This window comes from Thunnus albacares, chromosome 11 (genome assembly GCF_914725855.1).
Source record: "Thunnus albacares chromosome 11, fThuAlb1.1, whole genome shotgun sequence".
Taxonomy (NCBI): domain Eukaryota; kingdom Metazoa; phylum Chordata; class Actinopteri; order Scombriformes; family Scombridae; genus Thunnus; species Thunnus albacares.
Genome location: NC_058116.1, coordinates 1,385,961 through 1,412,878, shown reverse-complemented (window position 1 = coordinate 1,412,878; position 26,918 = coordinate 1,385,961). Strand labels below are relative to the sequence as shown.

At 39.8% G+C, this 26,918-nt stretch overlaps 1 protein-coding gene and 1 pseudogene across 1 annotated transcript; both read left to right on the top strand.

Annotated features, from left to right (window-relative positions):
• The first annotated feature begins 1,192 nt into the window (after positions 1-1,192).
• LOC122992280 lies at positions 1,193-19,077 on the top strand (annotated as a pseudogene).
• Positions 19,078-19,167: 90 nt separating this feature from the next.
• On the top strand, positions 19,168-21,172 carry LOC122992118 (5-hydroxytryptamine receptor 2A-like). Its single transcript, XM_044365720.1, has one exon. The coding sequence runs from the start codon at positions 20,429-20,431 to the stop codon at positions 20,906-20,908; it is 480 nt and encodes a 159-aa protein (XP_044221655.1). The 5' UTR covers positions 19,168-20,428; the 3' UTR covers positions 20,909-21,172.
• Positions 21,173-26,918: the final 5,746 nt, after the last annotated feature.

Genomic DNA, 26,918 nt, shown 5'->3' with positions numbered 1-26,918 from the left:
CAACAAGAAGCGTTCACCTTTCTTGAAGTTACTCCTTGTGTGGGAAAACCATTGAATGTATAAAAGATTTATTTATAAATATATGAATATGTATGTACAGTCAGTGGGGAAACACAGATTAGCAGAGCAGCTAACGTTAATGTCTTATGAGGAATTCGACACTATTTCTGTAGAAGTTAACCCGCAGTAACACTTTGAGGTTTAATGTTTAATGTTGCAGGAGCTGTTCACATACTGCACAGCCAGTGAAATAACGTTACTGTCCATACACTTTGGAGTATCAGTCAAATTATTTAGCACCTACACAGTTTGTAAAACTTCAAACTGCATTAATGTGTCAACATTTTAATACTTGTTGCATTAAGATGTCACTTATTTTTTTGAAATTAATCTCTTCAAACAAATGTGTTGAAGTCTATTCCCCCATAGATATGTCTCCCCTTACCTTAAACTGCATCCAACAAGTAGTCACAAATTAAACAGACGGTAGGTACTAGGCAGCTACTGGCGTGTGAACACAGTTATTAATATTTTTGTTTTCTTTGTTGTCATTTTTTAAGTATTCAGAGTAAGTTATGTCACTAATAAAAACCATAATTATTGCTAACAACTGTGCTAATATGTGTAATTAAAGAATGCTATCTGATTAGCATGGTAGCTAAAGGTTAAAATCTGCTTCTCACTGAGTTCAAACAAGATAAAAACTTTGACTCAGTGGGTGTTTGCATCAGAGTCAGTCATGTTGATTCTGATAAAATAATCAATTTGGAGGTTTCAAAACTGAAAAGCAGTGAGATCACATGGTGAAGAGGTGGAGTGGTGGTATTCTTTGATCAGCAAGTTCTCAATTTAAATAATTATTTTGCCAGTTTTGACAACTTTGGAATCTTTTGTTCAATAAAACAGGGCTTTGTAGGAAAACATGTTTATTTCTCAAAGTAAGGTATCAAAAGAAGTATTGTTTTAATATCGGTGCTGACATTCTGTTCACATAATGGTGGAGTGACCTCCCCCCAGAAGTCAGGATGGCAGAGTGCTCATCTTCAGCAGCTGAAAGCCACTTCTAACAATACACCTAGAGGGACCATGACAGACCATACTGATTTAAAAAAAAAAAAAAAAAAAGAATGGCTCGCACCATAGCTCTCTGAACTTTCTTCTAGTTGTTTGCTTGGGAAAGAATAGTTATGTTTGTTAATGATAAAGAGCCAATTTGGACTTGTTGATGTCAAAACATTTCTTCTGCTGTTGTCGTGTGACAGACAGATGCCGTAATGATGATGTAACATAATGAGATGATAAGGGTGAGCTGTTATTACAGTGTACCCGCGTGTTTCGGTGTTCCAGGTGACCTTCTCCCCGCGGATGGTGTCCTGATTCAGGGCAACGATTTCAAGATTGACGAGAGCTCTCTGACTGGAGAGTCAGATCATGTTAAGAAGAGTATGGACAAAGACCCTATGATGCTTTCAGGTGCTTCACTCTGTCCCATTCACATCAAATATTACAGCCAAGTTCAGTGTGACCTGTGGCCAGTTTCTGCTGCTGCTTTTCCACTGCTTAATCTGATCCTCTCTTTGGGCTTCACACTTACAGACTCAACACTGAAAAAATGCAGCTTTAAACCAGCTGTTGGCAATATTTTTGTTGTAGCTGAGTGTGAAAAAAGAACCATGACCAAAAACCAATTTCATGCTGGTTATTTGAGAGATGAGCGTCACTATAGCAACAGTAATATTGACGATTTAAAAAATCATCCTATTGGAGCACAGCTCTAAAACCTGCTATATGATTCTCATGAGATACGTGCCTCTTAAAATATGAAACATTGCAGTCTGCATGCAGCTGCTTGATGATTGGCTTGTTGGTCTGTGGCACCCTTGACCCAAAATCACGCCCTCTCACGCCCCCTTCCAAAAACACACCGCCGATTACATTACCAACGTATTTTTAAAGATGAACAAATACGGAGGCAAGTTGAAAACAAAATGCCTGCTGTACAACGGTGAAATACAGCGGTAAGCGTTCTAACATACAAGAACAAACTTTAAGAAACTTTAACAGGGAAAAAAGATGAAACTTCAGGAAGAGCAACAGATAAGGGATCTCTCTTCCAGGAAGGACAGATGTGCACTACATGTCTGTATGGAGTATGCAGAAGTACCAACCTCTCTCAAGTCTCTGTCTCTCTCAGGCACCCATGTGATGGAGGGCTCTGGTAAGATGGTGGTTACTGGTGTAGGTGTGAACTCTCAGACTGGAATCATCCTCATGTTGCTCGGTGCCAGTGAAGAAAGAAGCGGTGATGACAAGAAGAAAGCTGAGAAAGAGGAGCGCAAGAAGAAAGAGAAGAAGCACAAGAAAAGTACGTTCAGTTCAGTTCAGTTCAGTTTACTCTAAAGATGAACAAGATGCTTTAATTATCATCATAATTCAGTTCATGAGTTCATCAAGAGTAGAAAAAGTTGAAATTCATACTGTGTGTGATACTGTTAGAGGGAAACTTTTAAAGATCAGCATTTTTTAATGTGGCAGTTTTTGACATCTGTCACTCAATGTTAAAAAAAAAAACTCCACATTCTGCTCTCAGTGGTTGAGATTAAAAAACCTTTAAAAATGATGGGGTAATGTGGTTAAAATGATTTTCTCCATCCCTGAATCTGCTGCACCAGTTGCTCCTGTTACCTGTTTTTATCCTCATAAAATATAATGAGTCAAAAGCATTTGTTGAGCCATTACTGTACCACTCACTTCTCTTAGCAGCAACAGTTTATAGGAGTATATTACACAGATGCTACAAACAAATGAAAGGTTATCTTAATTAATAAGAGCTTCAACATAGTCAAACTGCTGACCATGCATGCCGGTCAAAATACATTTGACCATATTTTTAATTGGTTGACCCTAACTTCCAAAACAATTGAAACATATCGAAAACCATGTAATGAACACCATGAAATAATGTACAAATGGACTGAAATTGACTTTTACAATTTGTTTTATTTATATTTATTTATATTATTACACTATGTACCGCTAATCTTGACAACCCAGCTGTATTTTGACAGTATTGCGTTAAGAACATAACTTATCAGAGATGACTTGCAGAGTTCTGTCAGTAAGTTGACTGCCCACCGGACGTGAACATTTGTTTTCTAGACTAACGTGTTATACAAGTAGCATAGCTACTTTAAGTAATAGCTCTAATAGAGTGTGTGTGTTGCTGCACCGACACCGGTCTGCAGCGCACACAGACGCTGGGACAAGCCAGAGGACGACTGCCACTTGGAACCAGAACCAGAGCAACCCACCTGCCATCCGCAGAGAGACTGACTGAGAGCAGGCAGAGAGCGGGAGAGTTTCTGCTGAAAACAAGCACCAAGGGAGACATTAGAACAGCTGTTTGCTAACAGTCACAGCAGAGAGCAGGAGGGAGGACAGACATCTCATTCTGCTACTCTGTGCTGCGACTCTCCCGCTGCTGCGGACTCACGGAGCAGACACTTAAGTTTACAAGTGTAGCATCAGTCTTCCAACTAAGTATTGATAACACAACAATCCTTCCTCCCACACATGATCGCATTTTGATTCAGAGTGTGCAAGGGGAGGAGGGGCTATTCACATTCAGTTGTTAGTGTGTTTGTGAGAGAGAGAGAGAGAGAGTGGGGCAAGGGGGCTGAGCAAATCAATGCACTCTATTACAAAATAAGATTTTGTCCATTTAAAAAAAAAAAAAAGAAAAAGCTTTTATTCTAGAGCTGATGGTAGGCCTATATAAACAAAATTGGCTCGGCCAAGTGTCAGCAGCAGCAGTTTTGAGGATTTGTGACCAAACACCTGAATTTTAACTGACTTCCTGTTTCCTCAATAGGGAAAAACAGGGTTGGAGTCGCTGTGGATGTGGAGATGCAGCCAGTCAGAGAGGATGGACAACCGCAGAAGATGAAGACAAATCCTTCAAAGAAGGAGAAGTCAGTCCTCCAGGGGAAACTGACCAAGCTGGCGATGCAGATTGGCAAAGCAGGTCAGTCACAAACGAGAGCACATGTTCTCTCCACTTCAGTGATGATCCTGTCTTAGCCCAAAAATTCCAGCAGTAATAATCTTTGATCAGTCTTACTCTCTTTGATCACTTATTTACCCATATATAAACTGAACATCAACAAGTCAAACCTATGTTCTGCATTTTTAACTTTACAGTTGTCTAATCCAAATCAAAACTGTCAGACACATCGCAACATCTACCTTGTGTCTAGGGCTGGGCTATATGACTAAAATCTCATATCCCAATAAAGGTCATTTCATATCCTGATAACGAAACCTATCCCAACATAGCGCATTTTAATTCAATGATTAAATAGTTGGTCTGTACCCCCCTCCCTCCTCCCGCTGTCTGTCCATCCTTTGCGCGGATGAAATCAAATCACTCTTCTTGGCCTTTTACTCCCAAAGCTTTTATTGAACTTACAGTAACATAACACGCGTAGTTGTCGTCAACTTGAGTACTTCACCTGCGTCACTGTCTCTCCTGTGTGTGCAACACACACAACGAGGTCTCAGCCCCGCCCACGGTGAACCATAGAGAGCAGAGGAGAGCAGCGCGACCAGAAATGACAGCAAAAAGCAGCAACGACTCTCACACTGAGCTGAATTTAAAGTGAGTACACATACATTTGGTAAATAACATAAATAAAGACAGTCTCTACTGCATTTTGCTGTCATTTTATGGTCGCCATCTTGCTGCTTCTCTGCTTTTTCTCAGTGCAGGCAGGGCTGAGCCCTCAGTGTGTGTGTGCAGTGCAGCAGTGGAGACTTAACAACTAAACTCGTTATGTTACTGTAAATACAATATATGCTTTGCGAGTGAAAAGCCAAGAAGAAGAATTTATCAATGTAATCCGCGTGTATACAACTCCAAATGATGAAAAATATTGCTGTAAAGAGTGTGATTTGCATCACAACGAAATAAACGATAGAGCATAATATGAAACGATAGACACAAGATATATATCGCCACATCGCACAGCCTTACTTGTGTCTGAGAGATTGGTAAAAAAGTGATGTTTCACTCTCTCCCAGGAGTTGTCCTTCCTCAAACTCTCAGTCCTACTCTGACTGGTTTTAGTCATTTTCAAACTGATCATTGGTTTGCTCTGGTCTGAATCAATGGATGAGTGAGCTTAGTTTTTCCCCTTGGTTCAGTTTCTCTTCTCATAAAACAATTCAAGCGAACCACAATGCATCACTAAAAGCCATGTAATAACGTTCACTTCACTCATTGGTCAGATGTGTCTGGAGCAGGAGCGAGAAAGTAAACCCAGGAAGAAGCTTCTGTCTTCCAGATATCACAAAGACAACATATTTCATTGCTAGTACAGGTCAGATCTCGATTGATTCTCTCTGCTAGAAACTGTTGATTTTGCTCATCAACATCCCAGCGTGCAAAGCACACATGGCAGGAGGCCTTAGGTTAACTCTGGTTAACTCTCTGTCTTTCTGTCCCTTCAGGTCTGTTCATGTCAACTCTCACATCCTCATCCTAATTATTCGTTTCGTGATCGACACCTTCTGGACTCAGGGAGTTCCCTGGTCCAAGGAGTGTCTGCCCGTCTATGTGCAATTCCTGGTAAAGTTCTTCATCATCGGTGTGACTGTGCTGGTGGTAGCCGTGCCTGAAGGTCTCCCTCTGGCTGTCACCATCTCACTGGCCTATTCAGTCAAGGTCTGTTTGTATATAGTATTATACAGCTTGTCAGCCTGAACACATACAGCCAAATCATGTTCTTTTCCTTTATTTACCTTGATAAAAAGTCTTATTGACATTAAAATCTGTTTTTTTTTCCGTACGGCCGCAACAAGCCACAAGACACGCCGTCTACCAGCTGACTCTCATCTTCACCCTGCTCTTCATGGGTCAGTGGACGCACCACATACAGAGTCACAGATGCACATAATTCTGTATCTAACACATTCAGATGAGCTGAAATTACTCAGTGGCAGATAAGGATGTGCTGATATCATGTTCCCACTCAGACTGCACAGTACACTGATAAGGATATAAATCCTATACTGTATATTGGACAGCACTCCTCTGGTTACTGCAGTCCTCGTCCCATTCAACACATGAGGCAAGGGCACCACCTGCTTTACATATCTGATTTACAAGAGATGCATTTTGAGCATTTACTAAATCAAAAATATAATAATACATAAAACAAAAAATACTGAGGTACAAACAAAAGGAAAAATAAAATATAAAAATCACACTAGAATTTATGATGGATGATAGCGAGCTGGAAGTTGTAGGAATATTTCATGAGTAGGGACCTGAAAACTGACAGTAGTGCTCTGAGTATCTTCAGTGAAGCCTTCACAGCAAATACAGCCACCTCTAGTTCCTGAACAAACAGAAGACTCCTGCCAGAGGACCGCAAGCTGTCATACAGCTTGTAAGGGCTCAGGAATTCACGTGTTCTGGGCCAGACCTAATTTAGCCTCAGACATCATTAATGAAACTATGAAATCAACTATGAAATGAACTGGTAGCCAGTGAAGGGAGGCTGAGACAAGTGATGTTGCATTTCACATAAATAACTCCAATAACTTGTACAAAAACAAATACATTCATTCATCAGTTTGATGTAGAAGTGAAGGAATTGGGTTGATTTGTGCAATTGCTCAGTAATCTTTGATCCTTGCTCACAGGTGAGAAGATCTTTGATATTAAGAGTGGCAGGAACGCACCCCTCCATGCCCCGCCCTCTCAGCACCACACCATTGTGTTCAACACTTCCGTCCTGATGCAGCTCGTCAATGAAGTCAATGCTCGCATGATTCATGGCGAGCGGAACATCTTTAAAGGCATCATCAACAACCCCATCTTCTGTTCCATCCTCCTGGGAACCTTCCTCGTACAGGTAACCTGTGAGGGGTGGGGCCGTCATCACACCTGGGGTGCCTTCCATTCTGCTAATATCTGCTTCCTCCCATCCTCGCTCCTCCGTCCCCTGGCCGTGACCCAGAAACTGATCTCCCTCAGCCATCATCGAGAGTGTTCCAACCCCTTAAATGCACCTCAGAGGAGATGAGGAGTGAGGAAACACAGGTTTTTTACCAGACAGCAACACCCCTTTGATGAATGTCTTGGTCAGCTGATCTGACGAAACAGTAAACAGTTGGGCTGTTGTGGAAACAGCTTTAATGTAATACAGAAGTGTAGCAGATCAGGAAAACTACCAGGAAACATACATCTTGGCTCATTCAGTAAAATTATACAGCTGCACAGTCTCACGTCTCCTATAATATTTACCTCAGCCTGTAAAGGATGTCAGACTTTCACAAACTAAAGAGGCAATTATACTGTTTAAAGATTTTAGCTGTTTTTATTGCTTCTTCACGTCTGTTCTGTTCTTTTAGCAATGAACAGATTTTAGGTCTAATTATCAATTTGTGTTATTTCTATCAGTCACCTTGTGACGGTAAGATGCATCTATAGATCGATAATCAGTATTGGAGCAGCAGTTATCAGCTGTTTTGCTTTTACTAAACAAAGTATGATTATTTTTATATATTGATGACTTCTTCATATTTGACATTGAGATGATGTGTGTCATGAGTAGTTGTCGTGTCATCAAAATGACTGTGGAGTGAGCGAGGACGTCCCGTATCTCTTGCATCCTCGCTGGGAGAAGCTGAGACGTGAGGAAGAGACACGAGTGAGGGACACGAAGAGCCACGTTACCCAAATGTAAAGCATACCTAAAGCAAAGTAGTGAGTGATAAAAAGATGTTGTCTTCCTGTAGTTTGTCATCGTGCAGTGTGGTGGTAAACCATTCAGCTGTGTGAGTCTGAACGTCGAGCAGTGGCTGTGGTGTGTCTTTCTGGGACTCGGCAGTCTCGTGTGGGGACAGGTGAGTCACTTGTTTTTAACATGCTTTTGAGTGTGTAATTGCACCCAGGTCCACAAAATAGTCACTACCAGGCCATGAAGAAAACAATATGATTTGGCAAAAATGCTTAAAGCCCCCCTCCACTCAAAAATGTGTTTCTTCTTGTTCCTTCAGCTGGGTGTTGTTGCGGAGTGATGTATGTGCAGAGTTTGTTTTCGCATTCAGCTGCTGAAAGTGGAAAGTTTCTCTGAGCTCATTATAAGTCTGATTTTAAGGGGCGGGTTTACAGTCATGATTTGTGACATCACAAATAGTTTGAAGCCGGTCTTGGCCCGATATTCAACGTACACAAGTGCCAGAAATTTAAAGCCAAAATTCAAGAAATGACCAACTCACATGACTAATATAGTTCCAACTTGTTTTGTGTTTTACGGCCGATTAACAACACGTCTGCAGGCGCGGTGAACTGTTTGTGTTTGTCCTCTCTCAGCATCCCCAACAGCTGGCTGAAGTTCCTGACAACAGCAGGTCATGGTACTCAGCAGGAGGAGATCCCTGAGGAGGAGATGAAGGACCTGGCTGAGATTGATCACGCTGAGATGGAGCTGAAGAAGGGAAAGCTGCTCTGGTGCCGCAGCTTCAACCGCATCCAGACTCAGGTCACCTTCGGACTGTGGGTTTTTATAAATCCATCTCTGCTGCGGACATTCAGGAACTCTGACAAAACAAAGTTTGTAGAGATGAGCAGTGCGAGCCTCCTAAAGCTTTTCACATAAACTTCAGATACAACCTCTAAGTGCAAACCAAAGTAAACACAGGAAGTAACGCCCTGGATTAGCTGGTAACTAACAGCAGAAGGATCGGCCTCTGACATTAACAGCTGTTTGCGTTCAATTTTCTATTTTCATTAACAGTATTGAAAAGATCCAAAAAATGATTTTTTTCACAACTGTATTCCATAATAAAATGCAAAGAGGGATGAATGCCATTTATATAGTCACTAAATGCCCTAAGTTCATCCTCAGAGCCTGTAAACCCCATAAAGATGTCATCAATGTGCCCTCTAAAAAACAAGATGTTGTTTGCAAAAGGGATTGTGTTAAATATATGTCTGTCTTCCCACAAACCCATGAACAAATTGGCATAGTTGGGAGCAAATAGTGACCCCATGCTCGTACCTTGAGATTGCAAGTAATACTTGTTGTCAAACATAAAGTAGTTAGATTTTAGAATAAACTTAGTGAGTGACATAAGTAATTCTGAGTTGGAGTCTTTGCACACACTGCTGAGAAACACCATTAAAATGGAGATGACTTCTAGTCTCATGCAGTGAGATTAAACACTGCATATATAATAATCATTTATAACCGTTGCATACGCACAAAAGAAGACGTACGCCACTTTCTAAGCAAACTTTGGGATTTATAAAAAATAAATTTGAAGGGAAAATGTGTGGTGTTCCATGGAAACTCTGATCCATGTGTATGCACATAAACTGGAGACATGAGAAACTACAACTCCGACAGCAGAAGGACAAAATGCGAGAAACAGTGTGATTGTTACCATTGTGTAAAATGAATCAAAATATTCCCCCTCATGTATAATATATGAGGACTTAATTTGCAAAAACAGAAACTTAAATTGAATAAACAAAAACCTGTTTGAATGATACTCCCTGGAGTGCACACAAAAAAAAAAGATTTAGGATAATAAATACAAACAGAGATATTGCAAAAGGACCCCTCAAATATGTTCTGACAGTTTTTCTCGATCACTGAAACACTATTAACATCCCAAATCATGACACCATCAATCAAAGAACAGACCCATTTCCCATAACTAAAAACACTATTCCCCTGTTTTCACTTGTGCTCATTTAGAAAGCACTATCATCCATATCATTAGCTCAAGTCATCACAGCTGGAACCCAATTAACACCCTGAGTGGAAGAGTCAAAATTGTTCACACACCAATCAGAACCTCAGGATAGACAGATAAAAAGGCCATGGGTCAGTTCCATAGACTGTAAAAATATGGACATAGCCACTGGGACCAAAATGGGCAAAGAGGTGGAGCAGAGGCGGGCCGAATGAAGTGTGGTTGTTGATAGCAATCCGTCACTCAAAGCGGCCATGTCCTTAATTATGCATAACTTTACGGCTTAATAAAATTTAAATAGGTGAGTTATATAAAAATTCAACCCTTGTACAGTCGTCATGAAAGGGGAAATTAGCTATAGAGACCAAAACTGTTTTGTGTACCAGGCTGTTTATTTCTGCTGTAAAGTTGTGCATTTTAACATGGGAGTCTATGGGGATTGACTCGCTTTTGGAGGAACTGCAGTTTTTGGCACATCTGCATTGGCTCCATTTTTCAGTCCTGGAGGTTGCCGCTTGGTTAGTTCACTCGTTGTGGAACAATGGATCCACAAAGACCTGAGGCAGAATAAATGTCATTTCTTTCTTTATGTACAAACTATTTTTTTCCATTGGTTTATACTGGTAAATACATGGTGTTCATGTATTTTGGTAAATACATAGAACAGATATGTATAAAGTGTTTTGTGAGAGGAACTGTTGTGCAGAGCTGCATGTCAGTAAACAGATCTGTGTGAAAGTGAACTCACCACGGAGAAATGTGTGTAATTGTAAAAAAAAAACTGTAATAATGAAACACATCACTCACACACATCATGTCCGATTAGACTAACATCTAAACTTCTCAGGAACAGAGAAAAAACGAGCTTTCAGTTTGCTTTTTTCACTTTATCCAGCGAGGCTCTGAAAGAACTTCATGTGCCCTAGGGCTGAAGAATTCCTTCAAAAATGAAAATCAACAAAATTAGAGCAACGGCGTGGAATACTTTATAAATGTACATCCTTTTCCCTTTTCTTGCCACACCTGCTGCTTTCCTCTCATTATTATGAAAGACAGAATATTTAGGAAACACTTGGTCCAGGCATAACAGACAGTCAGGGAAAAATGCATCTACTGTGTGTTTGTGTGTTTCACTGTGTGTACATGCAGTGTGTGCCTATGTGAATGTTTTCTCTGCATGACCACTCGTCTGGAGGATTTTGTTGTTTATATAGGCTATGAAGGATAAGAAACAACTGCTGCTGTCTCCATTTCATCCCTCTTGTCCTCTTCATCTCCTCTCCCTCCTGCTGACTCTAAATATTTATCCTAACTGTCCATCTATTACTAAATTTCAAGTTATCTTAGTCCCCTGTCATATCACTGTATTCCTGCTTGTCTTAAAGAGAGGTCAGTATGTGTGTGTGTGTGTGTGTGTGTTTGTGCAAGCGCGCTTCTGTTTATCCTGGATACTCATCATTTACAATCTCTTAGATTTCTTCCCATCTACAGTATATACAAAATTGCCAGAGTACAAAATCAATCAGCATCTACAGTATTGGAAGTTATAATCCTTAAGATTATATATATATATATAATATATATATATTTGAAAGTATTTATGGCCAGCATTGTTACTGCAATAACCATTCTGTGTTTAAGTTCTGCAGTTATCTCTCTGTCGTAGTTCCCAAATAAAGACAAAGATTGCTTTGGGGGGGGGGGGGACACCGGAGTGAGATTGAGAACTGAATTTTCAAATCCAACCAGATGAAAATAAGCTAATTTTGAGCAGAAAATGCAGTTTTTACAAACAATATGTGTCTTGTTGAAAAAATCGCTTGTATTAATGTCATATGTCAGCATAGACCTATGTGATTATGTGTGAAGTGTGAAAAATAAAAGATTTAGTGTGTAGTTCCCCTTTAAAGGTGATGTTGAAGAAGCAGGTCAGTAGGCAAAAATATGTGCAAAAGAGATGACATTTATTGACAAAAATGTTAATGAAACAGGCAAAAATGAACCCTGCAAAATAAAACAACGATGACTTATAATTGAAGAAAATAAAAAAGCAACAGCTAGTGAGTGTCTACCACCACTGGTACCAAATATACTGCCACCACCCCGTGCTGTATAAAGGGCAGAAATGTTGCTTGGCTCTGGAAAAGCAGATTATAGGAAGGAGTCTGTACAAAACAAGGTCAATTAGAACAGAGTGGACTCATCGGGAGGGGGGGCTTAAAGAGACAGGCACTATGACTGCCTGTTAGAGACAGAGACTGAACTGAGGAGCTGCATAGAGGGTCAGTATAAGATAAATAAGGAGTTTTTTGAACTGTAAATTATGCAAAACTACTCTAGTGGAGTCCAAAGATAAAAAATACAGAGCTGGAAAGGAGCATAATAGGTCCCCTTTAACAAAATATGAAACAAGCTAAATTAAACCCCAAGAAATATTAGTTTATACTCTTTTGTCATATCTGCATAGTGAAGCGGAGATGCTGTTTGACTGTACCGAGTATAAGGACAATTAGATATCAATGACAGTAAAATGTTTGAGAAAATGCTGTACAATTTACAACACTGTGGGCTACTGTTAGCCTGTCAGCTGTGCTAACTCCTACGGTTTAGGTTTATAACCATAACCATGATATTTCCTGTCCCCCCTACCACACCACACAAATACATTTTTTCCGCCGGATTTTGGTGTGACTGCAGCTGCACCTAACTAGAACCTAACATCTGCTTAGTTCACCAGACAGTGAATGAGACTGAGACAAAGCCTTCACAGACTACACAATAACAAACAAACACTAATATTAGATTAATTTTACTGCTGACAATCACAGTTTATCCATGGGAACACACACAAACACAGCCATGAATGCACCACATGTATGCACAGAATGTAAAACCAACAGAACATTTTAACCTTTCCTCCCTCAACTTGCCAGAGCCCAGTCACTCACTGCAGCACCCACTAATGCACACCTTTTTTTACTTTCATTGATTAAGTAGACAATCTGCACTACCATCACAGAACACACACACACACACACACACACACACACACACACACACACACACACTCACACACACAGTGTCAAATGGTGTAAGTAGTGCCATGGCCAACACCTTGGCTGAGTGATCAATCATTTTTTGAGAGGCTGTTTAATGGTGTAATTCCTGCTGTTGCTGCAAAACAGACAGCGCTAGAGAGAAGTTGACAGTCAGCTCAAAAGAGAACGAGGCTGAGTAAATAACAGAGTGTGAGAGACACTTGGAGACTCTGAGTGAACAGTAGGAGACAGTAATTACACTTCTGACTGAGAGGCAGCTTAAGGAACAGAGAGAGAGGATGAGAATGTGAGGAAGAGAGAGTTACAGTGGACACTTAATATTGCTGATGTAGTTTTAAATTGAAATAATTGTAATTCCTCAGTAGAATATGCAGCAGTTGAGAGACCATTACCATTGCCATGGTAACAAAAAAAAGCAGGTGATTGCGACTCAACAGGATATGGTAAATTATCCATGGCATCAACTGGAACATTAATTCAGCACCAGGATTCTGCTTATTACCTGTGAAACACAGAAAACAAATCACTAGTCCACCTGTGGTCGTGTTAGATTTTTGCCCATGAGTATAGTAAATAAGAAGCTACAGACGATCAGCTTAGCTTAGCATAAAGACTGGAAACGGGGAAATAGCTAGCATGGCTCTGTCCAAAGGTAACAAAATCTGCTACTGCTCACCGCCTAACATGATATACCACAGTTGTTTAATCCATAAAACAACAAACTGTAAAAGTTGCCGTTTTACTGGGGGTTATGTGTCGGAGTATTTGTTGGCCGGGAGCAGTGAGTTTGTGGAGTCTCCACTGGTTAACTGGCAACCTCACAGTGACAAAACCTTTATCACAATAGGAAATGATTCTCTATATTGGATCTGTCCTCTAACACAAAGGGCAGTGATAATGACTCTCCAGCTGGCATGGTAATGTGTTTGGTAGGGGTGACAGGAAGGGGAAAAAGACCTAAGTATGGATATTAATATTTCCCTTATTGTACCATGGTACAGAGTGAAACATGGACTGATGCAAAATGAAATATGAATATACAGAGATGATTCAAAAGAGTTGGCCTAAAACATGTACAGTGCATATGAAGTATGAAACTCTGTATAATAATAATTAAAAAAAACTATATGGACCTATTTCTATAAGTTTACTTTGTAATTATTTCCAATGTTTCTTTTTCTAACTACACAGAATACACATAATGATAAAAAGAAATAACAAAATTAACAAAAGTAATTCTGTTAAACACTCAACCCTTATGTGTGTGTGAGTCAGAGAGCAAGACAGAGACAAGAGAGAGGACATGTTTTATAATCTTCATTGTGATTTTCTTTTATTTAGCGTTTTTTGCGTCATTGAAGAGCTTCTGTCTGATAACAGCCTTCATTACATCAGATGTTCTGAAGTATAAAACAGCTTTTACGTCATCTGAAGGAAAATGAAAGAAAAATGTCAGCTGAGCCAAGTAATAACACAGAACATGATTTAAACACCAGTGTAGTGTTTGTAGCTGAAACAACTCACTTAAGTGGTCAAATACAAGGAACACTGGGAATGATTTTTCAGTCAGCATAAGATGGAGCATTAATGTCTACATTTCAGGTGCCATCAATTCTCAACTAGAAGCCTGTACCACAAACAAGTAATGGTGGGGTTGGGGTGGTGGAATTATTTGAACTATAAAGGCTCACCTGGTAAATTGAATGTAATGTACATTTCTACAGCACTAATTTATGTCATACTCACCACTCTGCTGCTGTCTGTTTTTAACAAAAATACTGTTTACATTGGCTATTTTTATCCAATAGCTTATACTTTGGCATTTTAGTCACTGTTAGGCTACTGTCAGTAACATTTAAAATTTCTAGCAGATGTTTCACATTAAATGGGACATATTATGCACATTTCCAGGTCTATATGTATATTCTAGGGCTCTACTAGAATATCTTTGCTTGATTTACTGTTCAAAAAACTTCTTTTATACTGACCCTTTATGCCGCCCTTCAGTTCAGCCTCTCTCTGAAACAGGCCATTTTAGCTTCTCTCTCTTTAAGGCCCCCTCCTGATGAGCCAGGTCTGTTCTGATTGGCCAGCTCTTGGGAGCTGCCCCACAACAGATATCTGCCAGCTGCAGACAAAGCATGCAACAAAATATAGTAGTAGGATTTCACTACTTTTTCTCATTCTTTACATGAAATGTCAACTTCTCAAATACATTTGTATGTATATGCTCAAGCCAAAACCTGATCTGAAATATGAGAGTGGACAAAACAAACAACACATGGAAAAACCTTACAAACAAAGACTAGGGACATATGGTCATTTATGGGCATGTGCGAAGATCTGACATCAGCTTTTCATGCAAGCTTCAAACTGTGCTTCAAGCCACTTGAAGACTTTTAATCTAAGACATTTATGCATTAATGTTCATGTTAGCTTAACAGAGACTGAAAAATAATAATAATTAGTGAATGATGTATTCCTGTTAAAGAAGACATTACATAGCGGACAGTGAGAGGAGTCTTTTAGGATTCTGTAAATACAGAAAAGCAGAAAAGGTTGTTAAGCAGCAATCTAGGTTTTTCAGAGATCGCTGGTAAGTTATTTTTCAAAAACACAGACGTTCTATACTGTGACTTGAATGCTAATACATGAGGCACAAAACAGGGTTACGATTTAGGTATTTTCTTAAATGTCACAGATGTACATGTGAGTATTGACATAACACTTTTTTTAAATCTACATATGTACATTGAAATAGTTAGGGGTCACTAAAGTCCAAAATCCACAGTCCTAATTCAGCGCAAAAATGCCTTTCATAGTTCAACCAAAGCCAAAATGAGGTTTCAACAGTGAGAGTTAGACAAATCAAGCTTATATGCTCTTTTTTAAATAAAAGTATTAAAAGTATTAAAGTTCCCTATTTCTGTTATCCCAGAATGTATTTCCTTGCAGAGCCACAGTGGAGGGAAATGTCCTGGTAGTCCAAGTTTTTCAGTGTGGCCAGAACAATTCCAAAACTGGCCCATTTGGCCCAAAAATAATTCTTCTCAATTATTATTTTCTTGTTATTTTGCTGTGTTTGGGACATTTCTGGGCATCAGGGGGTGAGGTTGGGACTCGTAGCATAGTGACCTGGCTACATTGCTGTCTTGGTCTCTCTTCTCTGCTCCGCCCTGCTCTCTGTGACATGGATATATAAAGAGCTGCAGACCTATGTGTTTGACAGAGGGTGGGGCTGAGCTACACTCGCAGAGCAGAGAGACCACAGTAGGCAAGATGAAGCCTTCGCTTCGGCTGCATTCACACAAAATCCGGCAATGCAGCACCTTCCCGCAGCATTGTGTGGTGTGGGCTTGTTGTTTGTGCTTTAGAATGTAACCGCTATGAAACAATCAGGAAATAATGTTTTATTTTTATATTATATTATCTTTTTTATATTATTATTTTTTATTCTCATAATCTGCGTATAAATAACATGGCTTTACGCTTTCAAATTGCGTACAGTGCATATGCCACAGTCCAATTTTGCGTGCAAGTGATATGCCAATTTAATGCCGCATTTTTAACCTCTTCGTGTCTCATTTTACATTGTTGGTTAGGTTTAGGCACAAAAACCACTTAGGGTTAGGGAAAGATCATAGTTTTTGGTTAAATCAGTAAAATGCCCCGATGTGATGTTAAAAATGTCTGGCTAAAATGTTCACTAGCAAGGACCACACCATCAACAAGATGCATTTGATTTTATTGAAGAAAGTGGTGAATGAATTCCGCTTCTTGCTTGTTGTATGCGGTTTGGGGAAGCTTCTTCTACGAGGGAAGGAGGAGAGGAAAAAGGAAGAAATAAGGGTGGGGGGAAGGGATGCAGAATGTGAGAGCGAAAGAGGTGGAGAGGGTTTGGTTAATATTTATGGGATTGCCAGAAGGGGTGCGGTTGAGGTGTGGTCCCGCTCCTGACACTTCGCTAGTTAGCTTCAATTTAAAGTTTCTGATTTGATGAAGTGCCCGACATGACGTTTAAGATGTCCAAACAGTGCTCTCCTGCTGCCAACTAATTATCTAGCCATCCACCCAACCCGCCTCCTCCTAATAAGCCAAAAATCACCTTCTAAAATAAAATATAAAATAGTATTATATTGACATCACTTACCTGGGAAGGATCGGGTGTATAACCTGCATGCGAAGTTGGACTTTCGACTGTATGCAATTTGAAAGTGTAAAGTCGTGTTAATTGTATGCAGTTCGAAGAGACCAGACTGGATTCACTGCCTTATTCTGGCTAATTCCGCTCCCTCTCTTCATTCAGTTTCTAGCTTTCTTGACCACTGCCACTCACTCACACTCACTCTGGTGTCGTTGAGCCAGGAAGGAGGGCCAGCCAATTTTGAACAATGTGTTTAAAAACAGTATCCAACAAATCCTGCATAGTATTCCTTTAAGTGACTTCTTAATTAAAACAACATGAGTTTGATACACCAACTGCCCCTCTGATGTATTTCTTACAAAGTAGCTGCTCAAAGAGTGTTGCCATAGTATTAAACTTGTTGTTACCACGGTAACCCGGGATGTTGCAAAATCAACCAGGACTGAAATCTTAAGATTATAACCATAAATTATTTTTTGATCACTTGGGGTCAGCAGACAAGCTGTGAACATATTAGCCATGTTTCCATCAACAATGTGCATTTTGAAGTATCACGTTATAAAAAGCTTAATGGAAATGCCAAAATTTGAAAAAACTTCCTCCATGTCACATAAAAAGTTTTACGCTTGCTTGCGGTGGATTTTCGAAATGTCAAAAAAGACTTTATGTGCAAAATGAGTAATGGAAACGACGTATTTGTGAATGAATAATGACGTTGAATAAATTAACTCACTGTTTCAGCTCTTGGTGTCTTCAGGTGTCTCCAGATAGCATGAAACATGGCCAATACTAGCTGACATGAAAGAACAATTACAACTTATCCAATTGAAACAATTTCCTGAAGACCTCTCTTCGTTTTTCGCTCATCAAGGCAATATAATTATTTGATTTATTTCCGATTGGCAACCTCTACTTCTTCTACTCTTTTTACTGGCGGATTATTTAAGCCTATACCGCCATCTTCTGACGAAACAATGCATTGTGTAGCCTAGTTTATTCTCTTCAAACGAGTTGATGGAAAAGCACCTAATTTGCATTGTCCTTTCGCAACATTTCAAAAGGTGGCTTAAAATCCTCTTGCGAATCCAATGGAGACATGGCTACTGAAATGTTATCACTTTTTAAGTTGATATGACAATGTGAAGAATGTAGGTCCAATACTGTCTCTCCTTCTAGCTCTATTTTTGGTCTCCACCAACTCCTGAGAAAAATATCCGGCTCCACTATTTTCACCAGCTGGTCTCTGGGCAGGGAGTGTACAGTGGGGTTTTTCCATTGCCTGCTGCAGCCAAAATTGATGAACCAAAACAGTAAAGTTGTGGGCCAAAAAACCAAAACAATGAGCTGAAAAATGCTGAAAAGCTCCATAGAGCTGAGGGAGACTGATTGATTAAAAATATTGATTATAGACGCTTTAAGATTGACTTGAAAAAATGTGAACCTATCCTTTAAGAGTCACAAGAGGATTTAATAAAAGTGAAGAAGAGAACAGTCAGCTCAGGGACTGAAAGACAGCATTCGAGATGTCAGTATTCAGTGCAATATTGTATCTTATTGTAGTCATGCCAATAAAGCCCTTTGGATATGAATTTCAGTGTAAAAGACTCAAATGAGGAGCACAGTGAGAGATATTAGGAGTAGCAGAGAGGCTCAGAGAGAGAAAGAGTGAAGATGACTTAAGAAGCAAGAACTAGAGAGAACAGGACTTAACAGAGTCAGGAAAGAGAGAGAGAGGCACAGTAAATGGCAGAGAGAATGAGAGGTGCTTAAGAGAGAGCCAATACCATACGAGGGAGAGAGACCCAGGGTAGAGGGAGGGAGTGAGAGAGTGAACACAGGAGAACCCAGTGAGAGAGCTGCAGAGAGGGAGAGGCTGAATATGAGAAGCAGCGTGAGGAGAGTAAAAGCAGAAAATCGTTCAGTGCCTGATCATCACTGAAGGAGAATGAATTTACTCTCTGCGAGCCTGAAAACCACATGAAACCTCTTGTGTCTGCTGAAGGTTAACAGAGAAACATGTCCAATGGAGGTTTGCTGCCTCTTTTTCAATTGTTTTCTTTTAAGGAAGTGACATAAGAGACGTGGGAATATCCGAGAGAGAGATGACAAAAAACTGAAGATTTATAGAGCTGAAGGAATACTGAACCAGATCTGTGTTTGTTTGTGGAGGATTGGAAGTGTTACTGACATTTTCCACTCTGGGCTTGTGCAAGCAGGAGGAGGGAAAATTAAAGGAATATTTAAGATCTCTGGAGGGCTGACATTGTTTTTGGACAACTCAAGAAGGAATATTTTTACAACAAGTCAGGACTTTCTTATCGCCAAACTGACATGAATATGTTTGTGTGTGTGAAGGAAAAAGAGAGAAGAGAAAGTTAGTGAGGTGTCTCTGGGTAACACACACACATAGACACACACACACACACACACACACACACATAAAATATCATGCTCACCATCCATCTTTGTTGTAAAACTCTCACAGGTGCAAGGATGAGTTGAGACAAGACGGCATGGACACTTGAGGATTTACACACACAAACATGAACACATTCACAAACGCACACACATCCACACACAGTGTTTTTACATCTGCAGGCATTTATTTATAGTACACAGCCTTTTGAGGCAGACAGAAGCATTAAATTTACAGCTAACTTCATTAAAAATCTGTATCAAATGAATAAAAGTTGATGAAAATGCAGGATTCATGTTTTTCCTTATATCCATGGCTGTTTGTATCATGAATATCACAGACTAAAGATCTTCATATTTTTGAAAAGAAACAGACTCAGGGGAAAACAGTGTTTTAACTAGGAGATGAAATTCTGATTTGTAACATCATGGACTTCAGATGGATCTAATATTTTTAACATGAGTGCTGCCTTGACAAGCCCAGACATCAAGGATGAGAAACCTGCAACTGTGTCCTCCATCGCTCCAGCTTCAAATGGATTCTATAATCAATCAGAAGATGAGAAGTTTTTTTTTTTGACTGAAGTCATGTGAGTCAAAATTGTTTGATTTGGAATATTGAAACTCAGACCCCAGCTGGGGTCACTTTTCATTTCCAGCGCTGTGTGACGGGCTGCGAACAGTAATGGTATTAACCAAGCTATTTAATTTTGGTCCCTTCAGCGTTGTCCTTGGAGACTGAGCAGCTGCTTTTTGTTGTGTTGAATTCAGCAGTCTGCTATTTTTGCTTCCCTGTGTGGAGAGGATCATCATCTGTTGATCCTATGACAGACAATGTGAGGCTGAGACATATTGAATTACAATTCATTAGTCAAGTGATAAATGGTGTTATATTTATGTTATTCACCTGAGGAAAGGAAATCGAGAGGGAGTAAAAGATGACTAGACTTTCCCTTCTCATATTCTACTCTAACTCATTTTCCTGGCAGCAGCTCTGAGGTGTTTCTGCCTCTGACTGTGAAGGAGTTACTGAGCTGAAATCATGGACCTGCGTGATGGCAACGTGTCAGAGTTGATCTCTGACGCTGTCAGAGCCGTTACCATTCAGCCTCTGGAACCCAACTCCTGGCCCTCACGTGGATTTGAAGAAAGCGCCCTTCAAAACAATAACATGACAAACTTGGGGTGTCATGGTAACAAGGCCCTCCGTAACAGCGTTGACTCACAGTTGGGGAACTGGTCTCATGGTAACAGAGGAGTTTACACCGAAGTGGACGGCAGGTTTCACATGAATCAGTGTCCTCCCCACGAGATGGAGAAGAACTGGGCAGCGCTGTTGATTTTAGTTGTCATCGCTGTCACTGTGATGGGCAACATCCTGGTGATCCTGGCAGTCTCCCTGGAGAAGAAGCTCCAGAACGCCACAAACTATTTCTTGATGTCGTTGGCAGTCGCTGACATGCTCCTAGGCATCTTGGTCATGCCGGTTTCCATGGTGACCATTCTCTACGGTAAGCACTGAGTGACACTGATATTAGTCTGAATTAACCTGACATTTGGTGTGTTGCTGAATCCAGTGCAACAGGCACACGGGTTTTTTTTTCTCCAAGTCGATGAATTGTTACTTACAAAACACACTGCACATGCCTGCATGTTCAAGGCTTATTCACACTGCATATTCAAGTGTCCCACATTTGTGATTCTGATTTGTTATTTTGATGATAGCATGAGTAGAAGAAATCACATTAAATCTGACAATTAGTTTTTCTGATTTGGGTCACTTTCATCTCTGCTGTTTAGATCTGATGTTTGAATTGTAGTGACGCAACTTCAGGCTGAACAGTCAAGTCAGAATCCATGTATGACTCTGTGCTTGGCGCTGAGGACAGAGGGAGAGCAGCAGTGATGGAGGTGTTCAGTGTTGTTGACGGTGATGTGTTTATTTCATGTGCTGCTTTAATGCAAAAAGAAAGTGGCAAAACTGGTGCTACAAACTGGGTCCACAGTGAGTGACAGTGAGGGTGCAACATCAACACAAAATAAACAGCCTCTGATGAAAAATACAATGAAATACTACAGTTAGATAAACATGTTAGGGGCCCTTGGGGAAAAATCTGCAAATGGGCCTATATTGTCCCCCCCACTCTTTGCAGTGTGTATGGACGAAGTTCCTGTTAGGTACAGAGCACACAGCAGACTACACACTGCAGCTTCATTATTTGTCCAGACACCAACCAGTCCTACGCTGTAATAATACTACCTGTGTATCAGTTAGGTTGTGATCTAACACAGCAATAATTAGGAATATACATCATGTGATAATAATAATAATAATAATAATAATAATAATAATAGAAAATAATTTGTTATTTTGCCCGAGCTGGTGGATTCAAACCTGGTGTGTGCGACAACTGCACCATTGTTCCACCCAAAAGAAAAGAAAAATGACTTCCCAGAAACAAAGTTGAAATATTTATAACTAGTGGCCACGTAAACCTTTAGTATTATAAAATTATCAAGATATGAAGATATAAAAGCAAGACTACAAATCTAAGATCATGCTAACAGCTCTGTGAGGCTATACTAAAGCACAATGGTTCATTGAGCTAAATGCTAAAATTAGCATGTTAACATGCTGTTTAGCAGGTTTAGTATGTTACTGTGCTTATATTTGCTAACTGGCACTAAACACAGTGGAGCACAGCAAAGGATGATGGGAATGTTGACCTGGTGATGGTGCTAGAGACCAAAAAAGTCAAACATATTGTGGCGCTAGAGGAAAAGTCAGAGGATAACACAAGTCATTAGAATGTACTCTCTAGGGAATTTGAATTTCTGTAGCAAATTTCAGATCAATCCATGCAATAGTTTTTGAGATATTTCAATCTGGACCAAAGTAGTGGACAGACAGACATTGCAGTCCCCAGAGCCATATAGTCTGGCAAATACATCTTTAAAATATGAATGTACAGTGAAATACCTCTAGAACCTGCAGCTCTGCCCACTTCACTACTCTGTCTGTGAACTCTGCTGTCATTCATGCTGGTTAAGGTGGCTGCTGAGTAAAGCTTCTCTGTCAGCTTCAGGAAGCTGACTGTTTCCTCTGCTCTCCCTCATTTTCCCTCATCTGTCACTTTCCCACCAAATACACACACTCAGATAACCTCCCTCAAACACACACATCTTCCCCCATCCTTAACTGTTGCCCATTTCCAGCTGATCTTTGCTATTTTGTCTCTCTGAGCTTCCCTCTGTGTCTGAGTAAATGTCATGAGCTGCTCCTCTCATAAGAAGCTTCAAGCCCTATGTAGCAAATTTATCTGCATGAGAACAAGTGTGGTAAATTAGTCAGAAGGAAGAACACTTCTAAAAGAACAACCTCCAGTGCTTATTACTCGCCTTTCCTGGTCTTTAATGAGAAGACAAAAGAACTCATTAGGCACTCCAACGGCAAACATAAACACACACACTGCAGTTATTTTTTCACGTTGTTACATTGCTGCAGTGTTCTGGATTATTGACTCAGAGATCAAACACAGCACTGTTTCAGAATGAGAGGGCATAATGATAATATCACATGAGCTGAATGATCCTGTAGAGTGAAACAGTGGTCATGAGTCAGGGTAGGAGGTTAATATTGATGTCAAAAAGAAGGTTATAGGTGAACTTGAGATGAGGTTGTGAATGATTATTGATAAGGTACTAGATTAGCTTGTGGTTGATGTCACTGTTGAGTTTGTAAAATGCCGACATTCAGGAGTCACCTGATGCTAGTTTAGTTCAGAGTTGGAAGGTGTTTGAATTGTGCAACTGCTGTGTGTGGTTACTGAGGCTATGCTAGCTAACTCTAGCTGTAGGATGATCAGTAAACCCTTCCAAACTGTTTCCTGCCTGCTTGTTAAACTGCAACGACTCATTTTCTGTTTGTACATGTGTTAAATACAAAAGATGCAGTGTGTGGCTGTGGAGAACTCTGAGTTCTTTAAAGGCAACTTTGACGGAGGTGACAGCAGTAACGAAAGTAAAGTAATGAGTAATAACACATTACTTTTTCTGCTGAGTAATAAGTAAAGTCATTTAATTACTTTTACAATGAGTGATGTTTAATGGGAAATTAATTACAATTTTCATGTAACTTGCCCAGTACTGCTCAGCAAGAAGTGTAGGCTACACTAGTGAAAAATGACCGCATACAACTTTTTAAACTAGCATCTTTTTAGCTATTGCAGTTTTCTGTTACTGCAGTTTTCTGTCCGTATTCCAAGAAAAATGAGTATCTACTACTGTATTGGACTGTAAAATTTGAACCTCATTTTAACTAAGCTAAAATAACAATTATTTTGTTAGCATTCAAAAGTACCACCATAGTGGTTGCCAATGGTGGCTGTTGAAAAATGTTCTAGGTGGGGTTGTGTTATATTCAGCCAGTTTCAGTAATCTTCCCAATACAATTTAACACAAACTGCAGGATACCAGTGCTCTGTGAAATAGTCAGTAATTATTTAATGCTAACATTAAAAAGTTGAGACATTCTTACACAAAAACATAAACAGTATATTGCACAAACACAAACTTTCCATTTGCATTTGAAACTGAACTCGTAAACAATTGACTTTTTTATTTTTACACATAACATCAAATTATAGTTAATAAAGTTAATTTAATGTTTATAGGAAATCATACACAATATAAAGGATTCATAATAAAGAAATACTGTAGATGTGTGGCTGAACTCAAACCTTTGACTTGAAGAATAGCATACAGTATTTTATGATCAAACTAAATGTCACTAAATGTTAATGTGCTCCAGAGCTGCACTGATAAATTGATTAATCGATTAGTCAATTGAATAAAAATATGATCTGCAACAATTTTGATAGTAATAATAACAGTTTTATCGTTTGGGTGATTTTTCAAGCAAAAATTCCGAACATTTGTTAGTTTCTGTTTCTCAAATGTGAAAGATTTGCTCCTTTCATTTGTCTAATATGAGTGTCAGTGTAATATCTTTCGGTAGCGGACTGTTGGTCAGAGAAAACAAGCACTTTGAAGACATCACTTCAGGCACTAGGAAATTATAAGCGCTTTTTTCACATTTTAAAAAATATGTTATATACGAAAGAGTCAAGAAAATAATCAGCAGATTAATAGATAATGGTTGTTTGAAAAACTGAAACAGAGTCAGTGCACTACTGCAAGCCTTGAACTCGCCTTTCTCATACAATAGATCAGGGATAGTTCTGTTTTGAGCTTGGCCTTGTTCATCATGGGATAGGCCTCCACTGTGGTTTCCAGCACTGAATCCATGAACTTTACAGTGTGTTCTGGGAACATGTCTCCTTGCACTAGAGTTGCACTGATTAGGTGCTCAGTGAAAGACAATCATTCTTTGGCATGACTCAAAATGGTATCACATACCTATGAAATGATAGACAATTTTTTAAAAAGTGCAATACACATAATAAACAGCAGAATTAAATTTTCACATCTTTAAGTCTAAATAATGTCATCAGTATCCTCTTACAAGACAGCATGTCCATGTGTGGCATGATCCTGTGAAACAATGCCAGGAAAAAGCAGAAATTCTCATCTTCCAGTATTCTCATAAAGCCCACGGCTTCTCTGATGGAGGATCAGTTACCAGAGTCTCTGATGGTTTGGAAACATGGTCATCTTTGTGCTTATACACAGTGTTAACAGCATGACTGTGGAAGTTCCACCTTGTTGTTGAAGTTCCGGGAAGTTTATGTGCCACCACTTGACCAAGCATAGTGGTTTGCTTGAATGACTAGGAGAAGAATACAGAAAATTGACCAAGATCAAGAAAAAGCACTGATCCTGGGGATGTGTGATATTGCCTGCTGCATGATGAGATTCATCTGATGCGCATAGGAGTGGATGCAGTGTGCACTTCTGTAGACATTCTTTACTTTACCCTGCACTCCACTTGTCATGGCAGCCCTGTCATAAGCCTGGGCAATTAGTCTGCTCTCTTGTCCCTCAGGGAGGATAGTGCGTAGTTTCTTCAAAAGTGCTGTGGCGGTTGTGTCAGCAGTTGCATTCTGAGGAGGGATGAACTCGCTCTTGGACATTGTTGTGGATGTCGATGTACTGTAGCACAAGCACCACCTGGCAGTGGGTGGAAATGTCGGTTCTCTCATCCGCCTGAATAGCAAGATAATCATCATTTTTTACTTCCTCCAAAGTATAATCTTTAAGAACTCCAAAAGTTCCTTTCTACAGTCTTTGAGGCAACTTTGAAAATGGTAGCTGTCTTAAGGTGCTCCTCCAACACACTGTCCAGCAAGGCAACCAGATCTAGTAAACCCCTGAAAACACCAAGGTTGTCTGAGGATTCTGTCCCATTGTGGCCGTGCAAGGCCTGCTCAAAGGCCATGCAGAATCTTACACAGTCAATTATCTTTGAAAAAATATACTTGTTCTTATCCACCTCTTTGTTGTGTTTCCTCACCCCAAGCCTGTGGCCTAGCAATGTTAACCCAGCCTAGCACGGCTATCTTTCATGTATGGTTTATTTTTCACCAAAGTTCTCCTCCAAAATGGATTTTGGAGATGAGATCTTACAGAATTTTGGGGTGGCTGAAATCCAGAGCCTTGAGTATTGTGTTCATCATTGTCAATAATGTCAGGTGTCCCTACTCTACCACTGACTGACTCTGCTTGGGGCGATAAACTAATTGCCCCATAGGCATGAGATTTGAGGATATTGACTGGCTAAATTTATGTTGCTGTGTGCATATATTATGTCAGCTTGTGTCAGCTGTGCTGCTGCAATGACTCAGCATTGTTTTCATCACCCCAGAAGAGATATTGAGAGACAGGGGATGAACAGGAAACAGATTTTCCCCCAAACTTAATGATTTATATTTTATATATTGAACATTATTGTGCAAACACACACATACATAAAATAGCTAATTATCGTTTATTTTTAAAAAATATATATTTTAAAAAGAAAAATCAAAAAACACTTTACACAAGGGACAGCAGTGCTCTAGTGCCCTCTATTGGCCAGCCACCACTGGTGGTTACTAAGGAGAAGAGGCCAGTCAGAGGTGTGAATGTAGCAAATTCAAAACACGTAATCACTGCTGAACTCATCCAAAATTGATCCACAATACGAAAGTGATTTCTTTTAAACTGCAGATTGTAAAATCAGTATTTGACAACAGTGACATTTTTAGCTTCTGTCCACCATTAACAGCACAAATAACAGAACTTTAAGCTCTGTGATTGGCTGTTTTCTTACAAAATGCACCTTGGGAGTTGTAATTAATTTAACTTACTTTTTATGTAGACATTCATGTACTGTGAGCTTTTTATCAAAGGACCAGATACATTCTGACCAACTGTGAGTTTTTGATACTTTGCAAAAGATACTTGCACTTTAAATCCCATTTCCCATAGTTGCATAGCCATAACAGGAGGCATTCAGGTGTAGTTGTTGAGTGCTGTAAAATATAGAGGGGATGCCTGCAGCTGGACAACATTGTGGTTTTGGGTCTGCCAGC